Source organism: Globicephala melas, chromosome 13 (assembly GCF_963455315.2).
Source record: "Globicephala melas chromosome 13, mGloMel1.2, whole genome shotgun sequence".
NCBI classification, from domain to species: domain Eukaryota; kingdom Metazoa; phylum Chordata; class Mammalia; order Artiodactyla; family Delphinidae; genus Globicephala; species Globicephala melas.
Window position 1 is genome coordinate 67609893 of NC_083326.1, and position 12080 is coordinate 67621972.

Sequence of the window (12080 nt, forward strand, 5' to 3'; positions counted from 1 at the left end):
TTGTTTTGTACGCCATTTGGTTTTTATTGGTTTTGGCCATGCAGGAAAACTTGATTTTTATATAATTGAATTCATAGGTCTTTTAAGACTTCTTGATTTTATGTCATACTCAGAAAGGCTTTATTTCCTTTGGATTATACAGTGCTCTATTTTTCTTCTCCAGCATTGGGTTCTACTTTGTTATTTTTTTAAAATAATTAATGTTTGTTTAATTTACACCAAGTGAAATGCTCAGCTCTTACGTGTACAGTTTGGCCAGTATCTGCATCAAAATACAGATCATTTCCGTCACCCCTAGAGTTCTTTCACCCACGCATAAATCAGTCCTTCCCACCTAGAAGCATCCACTGATCAGACTTCTGTCACTATAGGTTAATTTTGCCTCTTCTGCTTATTCTAGAATTTCATATTTACGATGTTTATGTTTGCAGTTGTCAGTGTCTTTCATTCTCACATTATCCCGTCCGTGGTAAATTCCCCATTTTTTTTTTGATTTATTTTTTTATTTATCTTTGGCTGCTTTGGGTCTTCGTTGCTGTGCATGGGCTTTCTCTAGTTGTGGCAGGCTGGGGCTACTCTTCATTGCGGTGCGAGGGTTTCTTATTGCAGTGGCTTCTCTTGTTGTGGAGCACGGACTCTAGGCGCACGGGCTTCAGTATTTGCGGCTCGCGGGCTCTAGAGTGCAGGCTCAGTAGTTGTGGCGCACGGGCTTAGTTGCTCCGCGGCATGTGGGATCTTCCTGGACCAGGGCTCAAACCCTTGCCCCCTGTGTTGGCAGGTGGATTCTTAACCACTGCGCCACCAGGGAAGTCCCTGAGTTCCCCATTTTTAAGAGATGAAGTTGAATTGTAGAGATGAAGTAAACTGTAACCTCAGCTCAGTATTCTTCAGTTAATTATTATTAGCAAGTTTGAGACCTTGGAGAAAAGTTGAAATATATTCAATATTTTCTTTTTTAAAAAATTAATTAATTAATTTATTGATCTTGGTTGTGTTGGGTCTTCGTTGCTGCGTGCGGGCTTTCTCCAGTTGCGGCAAGCAAGGGCCACTCCTCGTTGCTGTGCACAGGCCTCTCACTGCGGTGGCCTCTCCCATTGCAGAGCACGGGCTCCAGGCACACGGGCCTCAGTAGTTGTGGCATGTGGGCTCAGTAGTTGTGGTGCACGGGCTCTAGAGCGCCAGCTCAGTAGTTGTGGCGCACAGGCTCAGTTTCTCTGCAGCATGTGGGATCCTCCTGGACCAGGGATCGAACCCATGTCCCCTTCATTGGCAGGCATATTCCTAACCACTGCGCCACCAGGGAAGTCCCTCAATATTTTCTCAAAAAAAAAATTTTTTTTTTTTTTTGTGGCGCTATGCGGCATGCGGGATCCTAGTTCCCCAGCCAGGGATCTAACCCATGCCTTCTGCACTGGAAGCATGGAGTCTTAACCACTGGACCACCAGGGAAGTCCCTTAATGTGTTTTTTAATAGATTTAAATTCATTTTGTTAGCTTAAAACACAGAAAGATATTTTTAATCTCCTGGTCATAAAATTACATTTAGATTTGTGATGACGCAAAAATTTTAAAAGTGTTGAGGACTTTTTTTCTTAAACCCAACCCTAACTCCAGTTGCTAAAATTCAGTCTTTAGCTGACAATATTTTTTGTGAGTTTTTTTCCTTTCCTTTTCTTCCTAGGGCCTCATTTTTCCACTCTTAAATTACATCTTTGTCCCTGGCCAGTACGTCAGTGATTCTCACCAAGGACTTCTTTATAATTCTAGAAAACGTAGGAGAAAACTACTCTGTTTCAGGCCTTATTACTCAGTTCATTTCTTTACACCTAGTGACAAGGGAAGCAGCCCTTGTCAATAGGATTTAAAACCAAGAAAAAAGTGAGATTAACAGGAACTGGCCCTGGGATTGTGGCATCAGAGTCATCTACTGAGAATGGATGTGGGGAGGGAGGACAGAGGTGGGGACAGCAGCAGTGTCTCCTCCAAAGACAAACTGGTCCCAGGTGTGCCCCGCTTTGAATTTGGACAGTGCCATCCCCTTTAGGCATTCCTTGGCCTGTAAATACTGAAACTGAGGGGTATCCCAGCATAGAATGCTGTATCCTTAGCAGAAGTGACTCATCACATTGGCCAGAGCAGCTTCTGAAACAAAAATTCCCTCCAATTATTGCTTTTTTTAATGCGCTCTGCCACTTCCAAAGATGGAATCCAAACCCTAAGCTTTTTCTTGCCTAAATTGGCTGCTTGCTTTCAATTGTGGCTCATGTACATGGTCAGAGTCTTGGCCCCTGTGGCCTCCATTAGCAGGGATACAATGCATAGCAACAGCTGAGAGCAGGGCCAAGAAAAGCACCAGTCTTTCCTGTGGCATCTGCAAGTCTGAGCTCAAAGTCTGACTGAACTGTAGGGTTTTTTCCATTCCTGCAGAGAGAATGAAAAATCTCTCTTGCGCTGATACCCTAGGCAACTGCGGTGAAAGAACATGCGGAGGTAGCCACCCTCAGTAGATCCACATGGTGCTGGTGATCTTTCATGGTGAGGTGAGGTTTTTTCATCGGTGCTCTGGGGTGGCTTTGCAAAAGCATTTTCATTTCTCTCCATCTTCTCCTTCCTCCTCTACCTTAATTTCCTGTATGTGAAACAACTTCAGAGGGATACAATTTCTGCATCAGCAGTCCCACTGGGCCCTCTGCAGAGGGATATGCGAAATAGATACTGCGGAGGAAAGAGGCCACCAGCGCCAGCCGTCACATGGGATGGCGGTTTAAGTTTGTGAGTAGTTGCTTAGCACCTGTAAAAGGAAGAGTGTCATCAAAAGCTCCAGCTGTAGGGGCATCAGCAGCTGTGGTGGCTTCACTAGCTGACCCTGCAGCTCTCTTGCTTTTTTTAATCCCCCAAAGAGAAATTTTCCCACCCTTTCTCCATCTGGGTGGTTGCATCCAACACAGATCTGCCAGGCTGTGTTCTGGGAATTCAGGGCCCTTGGATGTTGTGTTGTGCCTGCAGATGAGGGGAACACCTGTGACACCCTCCTCTACCAGAGAAGGAAGAATTTCTGGGCAGCGCTGAAGTTGGACATCTAAGGTAGTTTTTGCTTTGTTCACTTTGATTTCCTTCTAGATTTAACGTTGGAGGGGTTTGTACGTTACTTTCTGTGATTTTTTGGCCTGTGATTTTTAGCCCCTCTTGCCTTCATTGATCCCTCTTCTTCAACTAAATTTAACTTGGGAAACCCAAGGTACTCTCCTATTCTGGATACCTCTGGTTATGCTCTCAGGCCTGTGACTTCTGAAGCCATACAGCCTTTTATTGTGTGACAGGCGTGCCATTGCCTTCTTTACCTGCTCATTCTCAGAGCTCCACAAAGAACCTCTAGGTTGGTGAGGTTTCTCTGAGAAAATGGCTTTCTCTGTGCTCAAAATGAAATTATTTTTAATGTATGTAAACTCCGGTAGGAAACAAATGCTTATATAGTTACCTCACAGCTGTCGGAGAGCAGGCTGAGGGTTCCTGGGCTTTTCAGTGGCTACTTTTCATTTCTTTCAACAACTATTGACTGAACCCTGGCCACGCTTGTGTGGAGGATGGATGCAGCTGTGGACCAGGCCGACTTGGGTCCTTGCCTTTGCGGATCTGTTTGCAGCCCTGACTCCCGCTGCTGAGACTGGCAGTTAGTGGCCCCACAGTGGCACTGGCATCAGCAGACACGGGTCTCTTCTGGTCTTTCCCACAGCTCCCACAGAAAAGTGCCATCATCCCTTTTCAACCTGACAAAGCAAAAGGAATGTGGAATTGTGTCTTTTTCTTTATACTTTTGTCAGTGAAGCCTTTATTCCTTTATCCTAATGGGATCCACAAAGGCTTTAAGGCAGCCCTGAGGCAGTACTTATCGGTTCCCTGTTGGTTACTGAAACAAAACCTATGGGCAGGTGTCTCAGTTGGGAAACAGCCCTGTTGCCATCCTGCCATAAATACAGGCTTAAACTGGAAAAATACAGTTGGGCTGCAGGGGAGCTGTGTTGCCATTGTTTCCAGAGATTTTTTATAAAATAAATTTATTTATTTTATTTATTTATTTTTGGCTGTGTTGGGTCTTCGTTGCTGCGTATGGGCTTTCTCTAGGTGCAGAGGGGGGGCTACTCTTTGTTGCAGTGCATGGGCTTCTCATTGCGGTGGCTTTTCTTGTGGAGCATGGGCTCTAGGCGCACGGGCTTCATTAGTTGTGGCCAATGGGCTCTATAGCTCAGGCTCAGTAGTAGTGGTGCACTGGTTTAGTTGTTCCGCGGCATGTGGGATCTTCCCGGACCAGGGTTTGAACCCATGTCCCCTGCGTTGGCAGGTGGATTCTTAACCACTGCGCCACCAGGGAAGTCCCTCCAGAGACTTTTGAGATGTTCCTTGACTCCTCACATCCATCGCAAGAGTAACCTTAATCTCCCCCTACTGATAGCAATGAATTGAAAGAAGATATTAATGGTTTACATGTTTGAGTCTCTTCTATAGAGGCAACAGAAGGGACCAAGTGACTGAGTTTTCTCCATGCAAATGTCTGTTCTTTGGGTTGTGTGGTTTTATGTACCATGTGAAACTATAGGTAGGACTGGAAGTTGAAAGTCTCATGGCTTTTTGGACTGAGTCCTTAAGTCACTCTCAGGGTTCTGTCCTTTCTCTCAGATGGGGAAGCAGAATTCCCTCCTCTCTAGAGCACAGGTCCTGAGCTCAGATGGACCTGAAATTGTCTCCCAGTCCAGCCATTTACAAGCCATGTGACCTTGGGCAAGTTACTTAACATCCCTGAGCCTCAGTTTCCTCATCTAAAAAGGGGGTAAAAGCAATTACTTTATTGGTAGAATTAAATGAGATAATGTTTGTAAAGCTTTAATAGAGGTTCAGTAAATGATAGCTTCTTAATAAATGTTAGAACAACCCCTGAAGCCTCTGCCATGCATCCAGGGTACTTGGCTCCTGTGTAGCTTCTTATATCTCTCATCTGTTGACCAAGAATAACTATTGAAGTTACATCGTAAATGCTCAGCAAATTGTTGAATGAATGAGAGGGCCTTGGTACTTTCTTTGCCCTGTTGCCTTAGACCAGTACTTCACAGTGTGAGTTTTACCCTAGGAGGTGTCCTGAGAGGTGCTTTGAGAAAACTGACCAGTCAGATTTGGGGAGTGCTGTAGAGTCTGCAGTGTGTAGTTTCTAGCCCTCTCTAGAGATGAATAGTGCCTATCACTGTTTAGAGAAGCTTGGAAAAGTTGGGTAGAGAAGAAATCTCTCTAGCTTTTTAACCTTGGCGTTTTCCAAGCTCCTTTGACTATATAGGCAATGATAGCGATAGTACTTCCATGAGGCTGTGATGAGGCTTCAGTGAGTTCACATGTGAGAAGCACTTAGTGCTGGGCAGAGTGAGCACCACAGAGGGACTGCTGTAACCATGATTGTTCAGTGCTTTTTAATCTGTGGACTCTTCCAAAGTATTGAGCCATTCCCTACCGATGGACATTTAAGTTATTTCCAGTGGTATATTGTTATGGACAGTGCTGCAGGATATAAAACCCTTTTATCCTGTGCAGATATTTCTGTGGGAGAGATTCCTAGAAGTAAAATCCCTGGGTCAAAGAATACGCACATTTTAAAATTTGATAGATCCTTCGGAATTACCCTCCAAAATCTAATCAGCCATTATCTAACAGTTCATTTGCCCAGTAAAGAGATGAGAAGCTATCTCCCCTCATCAGGCATGCACTGGATCCCTCTCCCCTCTTGTGAAATGAAGAATGGAACACAAGGGCAAGTTACCTCTTTTCTGTCTTGCAGAGTCTGGCCACAGATAAGGGACCAAAATGACGGACTCAAAATATTTCACCACAACCAAGAAAGGTACTGTTTGTTTCATTGTGGGGTCTTTTGTTTTGTTTTTTTTTTTTTTTGGCTGCCTTTGGTATTCATTGCTGCACACGGGCTTTCTCTAGTTGCAGCAGGTGGGGGCTACTTTTCATTGTAGTGCACGGGCTTCTCATTGCAGTGGCTTCTCTTGTTGCAGAGCACGGGCTCTAGGCGTGTGGGCTTCAGTAGTCATGGCACGCGGGCTCAGTAGTTGTGGCTCGCCGGCTCTAGAATGCAGGCTCAGTAGTTGTGGTGCACGGGCTTAGCTGCTCTGTGGCATGTGGGATCTTTCCGGACCAGGGCTCAAACCCGTGTCCCCTGCATTGGCAGGCGGATTCTTAACCACTGCGCCAGCAGGGACATCCCCATTGTGGGGTCTTATCCTCTTCTTTCCTTGCCCGACCCTTCTGCTTGCTCCCTGTGGTAGTGGGGGGTTGAGGGCGTGTGGAGGCCTGGAAGCAAGTGGCAAGAATCACTGAGAGCATTTTGAACCTTGTGGATCCGGAAATTTGAACTGCGGATGGTGTAAGAAGTATGACTACCTTCAGAATTCCAGAAGGAAAAAGCATTAGCTCCACGTATAGAAAAAAGCCCTCTTTTGTTCCCTATGGCTTTAAATTGTGAAAAATGACGCCCCACCGCCCAGAGGAAAGAAAGCACACAATCCTGTCAGCAACTGCACAGTGGTATCTGTGCATGTTTGGTCCTTATCGTTGGGCACATGTTTTACGTGGTTGAAGTCAGAGTTTATATCCTGTTTTTCATCTAGCATTATCATAAACGTTTCCCCACAGTTCTGAAGACTCAGTCTGTTGAGTTGCTGCATCAAAATTTGCTAAGCTAGTCTTGTATTGTTTGGGTATTACAGTTGATTTTGCTTTTCGGAAAATGGAGTTGGTTGTAGTGGCTGACAAATGTGCTTTAACCCTGTAAGCAATCTTTCTGGCTGGCCCTTCCTTCCTCCTTCCTTCCCTCCAAGTGAGATTAACACTCGCCTGCTGACCAGATGAGGAGAGTTTGTTGTTGGGTCAGCTGAGCCAGGACCTGCAGTCCCCTCATCAGGTGGTTCATTTCTCAGTCCAGCCAGTTTTCCTGTGTCTCTTCCATGTGCAGTGGAGGAGACAAATGGAGTCTCTGACCTGGCTTTGCTTGCCCTTGGGCAGAGAGGACAGTTTATTTATTTATTTATCTATTTATTTTAATTTAAAAATTTTTTTATTTATTTATTTTTGTCTGTGTTGGGTCTTCGTTGCTGCACGCAGGCTTTCTCTAGTTGTGGCGAGCAGGGACTCCTCTTCGTTGTGGTGTGCGGGCTTCTCATTGTGGTGGTTTCTCTTGTTGTGGAGCACGGGCTCTAGGCGCATGGGCTTCAGTAGTTGTGACGAGCGGACTCTAGAGTGCAGGCTCAGTAGTTGTGGCGCACGGGCTTAGTTGTTCCGCGGCCTGTGGGATCTTCCCGGACCAGGGATCAAACCTGTGTCCCCTGCATTGGCAGGCAGATTCTTATCCAGTGCGCCACCAGGGAAGCCTGAGAGGACAGTTTATTAAGTAGTGATCACTCTAAAGGGCAGTGGGTGCTGTGATAAGGGAGGGGCGGGGCCCGTGGGAGGGTTGGGGTGGAGCTAGACAGATAAAATGGGGTGGAGTGAGTGCTGTCCCAGGTCCATCAGGGAAAGGAAAGCCTAGGCACAAGTTACTGAAGAGTGTGATGGAAGAAAGGTTGGAGAGGTTTGTGGTGCCTGGCGAGCCAGGTCAAAGTGGGTGAACAGTGCCGAGTAAACTGAGGTGTCAGTAGTGGGGTTTTTTTAATGGGTTTTCTTTTGAGGAGAATGTCTAGAGAAATATCTGGGACCAAATTTGACATCATTGATGGTTTTAGGCAGGGGGAGGTCAGAGGCAGATTCTAATCAAGGATCGAAGTGGGTGAGGCTGTGGAGAGGCAGGGAGATCAGAACCACAGTTCGCATGAGAGATGATGCTCCCTGAGCTGGGGAGGAAGGCAGGGGTGTTGGGGATAGAATTGGATGCCTCGTATGTGATTGAGGAGGTAGGCTTGGTAACTGGTTGGATTTGGGGCACATTATAGGAAGGAGGCATTTCTGAAGCAGGCAGATCCTGGGATCACCTCACTAGCCTTCTTGGGGCCAAGGTGACTCGGGCCTAGATCCATCAGTTGACTGCCAGTTGTACTGAATCTGGCCAAACACCTCAAACAAAGCAGGGGCAGCCCAGCAGCAAGGCCCAGGGTCAGTCACATGGTCTGTTGGATCTCATAGCAGGGACACAGCCCCCTTAGTTCCTTGGAGGAGAAGGGCGTGTGTTCCTTCAGCTCTCCAGAGCCTTGGATTTGAACTGCAAGGTCTGCAGATTCCTTCTGGCTCTGTTGAGCAATATCCTCAATGTGGCCTTGCCCGGGCTGTGCTGCATGATTGTTCTTAATTAACCTGCTTACTGTCTCTCATCTCAAGTCTTTGCTGAACACCACATTGTTCAGTCATTAAAAAAATTTTTTAAAAAAGAACAAAACAAACAACAACAACAAAAAAGAACAACAAAAAAACCCTGTTAGTTTTCTTTTTTTCACTGTAAATCCATCTAGAACTTCTCCTAGCACTTCCCCCCACATGATAGTTTCTGCTTCACCCCCAACCCAAGTAACTTGAGAGGGAAGCCCGGGACTCTCCTACAAAAGAGGGAGCCAAGACAGAGGTTCACGTGGTAAATTAGTAATAATAGTGACCACGTTTAATGCAGGCCACTGAGTGCCAGGCACTGAGCTGAGCGTTTTGCATCTGTTACATGAGAAGAGTCAAGGCCCCAGGCAAGGCAGAGAGTACAGACAAGGAAATGGTTTCAGAGAAGCAGGGTGAATGTCCTGGGTCGGCCAGAGCACATGGGCTTTGGAGCTGGCAGACCTGGTTTTGAATCTTAGCCTTCCTCCTCATGGCTGTGTCCTTGGGCAAGTTCCTGAACCTCTTCTGGCCTCCATTTGCTCATCTGCAAAATGCGGGCAAGTGTGGAGTTGTTGTGAGGATGCAATGAGAAAAGGTGTGGGAAGAAGTTAGGGAGGTGCCTGGCTTAGAGAAAGGCTCAGGAAAGGCTGGCTGCAGCTGGTTTAAGGGCAGGAGGTCTGTCTCACTCCAGCATCTGCCCTCTTAACCTGTTATTGGGGTTATCAGGCCCCTGACTACCTCTCCATGGCAGGGCCCTGAACAGTCCTACTTCCTTGTTTGCTTTTTCCAGATCATCAAGTTCTTAAGAACAGTTTATTAAATGCTAGAGCCCTCGTGGGACAGCTGAATTCCCATTTTCAGAGCCGAGCAACCACTTGTGGATCAGGAAGTGAAACCCTGAGTGAGCTCTTTTAACTCGAAGCGCTAGGAAAACAGGAAAAGCCTGAGCAAATCCTGCCCTTTTCCCTCAAACCTTAAGTCCCCAGGTTCCATCCCACACTGCTTTGAGGGCTTTGGGTGTGGGTGGCTGAGGAGAGCTTTGCTTCCCTCGGCATGTTTTTAGCCATCTGGCTGAGCAGGACCTGGCAGCAAATTTTTTGTCTCCCTCAGAACCTCTGTAGCTTCCATGGCTCCTCTCCCCTCGATCTGAAGTGATCTCCAACCTTCCTTCCTGATAATTCAGTTGTTTCTGCCTGCCCACCCAGGGCCAGGGCCTGAAGCTGCCTTCAGCGGGCAGCACAGAGTGTCTTCCCTGCCTCCCTCCCATTCTTTTGGAAGTTGGGGACTGGGAAGCGCCCCTTGGCAGAGTGGAAATGGATCACTCATGCTGCCTCCTTTTTTAGGGGAGATCTTCGAGCTGAAGGCAGAACTGAACAGTGACAAGAAGGAGAAGAAGAAGGAGGCGGTGAAGAAAGTGATTGCGTCCATGACCGTGGGCAAAGATGTCAGGTGTGCAGGGGTAGGCTGGCTGGCAGCTGGAGGCAGCTGACAGAGGGAAGCTTTTGAGCTTGGGTCCAGTTCGATTCCTCCTTTAAGATATCCCTAGGGACCCATGTCTCCCCTGGTGTAGCTCCCTTCGCAGATCTTTCCAAATAGAAGGTTTTGTTTGCAGAGGGGTCATGTGCTCAGATGTTGATGGGGTCAGGCAGTAATGGAGCAAGTGAAGTGGGCTAGGTCGAAAAGGGAACAGGCAATGCAGTGGATGTGCTGTGAGCCCTGTCAGGAACTCCAGAGGATGCTGCCTGCTGGGGAAAATGACCCCAGTGGGACCAGGTCTTTAAAAAGAACGGGGAATCTGGATTTTTCATTTTAAATCTCCTTGTTTTAGATTGCCAGATGAGGGAATTCCCTGGCAGTCCAATGGTTAAGACTTGGCGCTTTCACTGCTGTAGCCCCAGGTTCAATCCCTGGTCGGGGAACTAAGATCCCACAAGCCATGTGGTGCGGCAAAAAAAAAAAAAAAAAAATTGCCAGATAATACTAAACAAACAAATAAACACTGTGCAAGTAAAACACACCTGCATGTTGGGCTTGTTAAATTTGTTGTCAGTTTGCATCCCCTGGTGTGCATCTGTTGCCAGAGCACATCACATGTAGAATTGTGGCCACTCCTTTGCTCACACATCTCCCCAGCCTGGAACGTCCCTTCCCCTTGTCCATTTACACTGCTGCCTCCCTCATCATGCCGGCTGACTACCCTGAACACGCAGCATTTGCTGTGTTCCTGTCGCCTGGCACTAATTGTAGACTGTCCTCTTCTTATGTATACTTGTGCTTACCTGCCCACCACATTGTTGAGTCCCCAAGGACAGGAGCTGGGTTCTGTGACAACTTAACACTTGCACAGTGTTTGAGAGTCAGCAAAACGCTTTTAAATATTTTCCTAGCAATTCCCATACTGTAGGTAAGGATATTTTTCCTGCCAAAGAAACCAGAAACGATGACTGCCCCATGGTCACGTGGTTAATGGAGGAACTGGACTCATGCTTAGCCCTTCTGAAATCCAGACCCAGGGTGCTTTCCCCCATTCCCTCTCCTTTGGGCCCTTTTGGTGCCCAGTCCTGTGCCTCATAGGCCTGGGTGCTGACGTGGAGCAGCTCCCCATCTGAATCCCTCAGCAGGAACCCACAGCTCCGGACTTCTCCATGGATTTCCCTGTCCCATTGCCATGCTCATCAAGGGGCCTCCTGACAGCGCACAGTAGAAACAGTTCTGCAGAGAAACCTGCTGAGGACACAGTGGCAAAGGAATCAGGTGTCTGCTGGAAAACTGGGCCTCCTTCCAAGACAGATTCTTCCCAGGACAAAGCTGCTTTCCTTCAACTAGAACACCCCTGTCACAGAGGAGGCACCCCTGTCATCTCAAATGAGCTTGTTTTGCTGATGTGACGGGCCCAAAAGAGCAAGTCAGGCCTCTCAGCTCCCCCCTTTCCTGGTTCGTCATCTTCCAAGGTGATGCATCAGCTTCAGCACTGACTGGACTCTCCTGCCTGTCGGGGCTCAGGAAATTCACTTTGACCTCTTAAGTCTGTGTTACTGGGTCCTCGCCCATAAAATCACGAAAATTGAGAAGGGGGGTGATAGATAATTCCAGAGACAGAAAATTGACCACTAACCATATTTCACATGTCAAGGGGCCTGTGACCCCGGGACTGTGGGGTACCATGTTGGGAAGGGTTCTGCCCAGTATAACAGTGGTCCTGAGCATGGGCTGTGACTCAGACCTGGTGCCTTAGGCAGTTGTTTGATATTTGTGAACCTCAGTATTGTCTTCCATAAAGTGGGGATAATCCACTGACTTCTCAGGGCTGTTAAACAAGATCATTATGTAAAGCCCCTAGCACCAAGCCTGGTGTGTAGCGCGTGCTCTGTACACATGGGCTGGTTCTTAGTGGGTGCCTTGTAGTGACTGCAGCCCAGCCTACCCCTGCTCCCCTAAGCCCTCTGCAACCAGCAGCCCAATATAAGTGGCCATGTCAAGTATCAGAGAAGGAAAAACAATCGTTTTCATTTCTGTAGCACCTCCTAGATGTCAAGGACTAGATACCTTAAGTATGTTGTCTCTTTCAATTATCACAAGGGCCCTGTGAAATGGGGTTTTGTTATATCTTTCTTGCAAATGAGGAAACTGAAACTGGGGATAAAAGAATTTTCCCAACTTGATTCAGCCAGCAAGAGGCAGAGCTGGGTTTGAGCCAGGTCAGATGGGCTCTAGAGCTCATGTTTGAACCCTGTGTAAAG

General features: G+C 47.2%; 1 protein-coding gene across 5 annotated transcripts in view; it reads left to right on the plus strand.

Annotated features, from left to right (window-relative positions):
* AP1B1 (adaptor related protein complex 1 subunit beta 1) overlaps positions 1-12080 on the plus strand; it is a 94500-nt gene that overhangs the window by 55237 nt on the left and 27183 nt on the right. For 4 of the 5 annotated variants that reach the window (XM_060310024.1, XM_060310025.2, XM_060310023.1 and 1 more), the window contains 2 exons: positions 5819-5881; positions 9684-9789. In XM_060310024.1, the coding sequence (XP_060166007.1) occupies positions 5845-5881; positions 9684-9789 (143 nt within the window). In that variant the 5' untranslated portion in view covers positions 5819-5844. The remainder of the gene's footprint in view (positions 1-5818; positions 5882-9683; positions 9790-12080) is intronic. The other variant, XM_060310026.2, reaches the window with a different exon arrangement.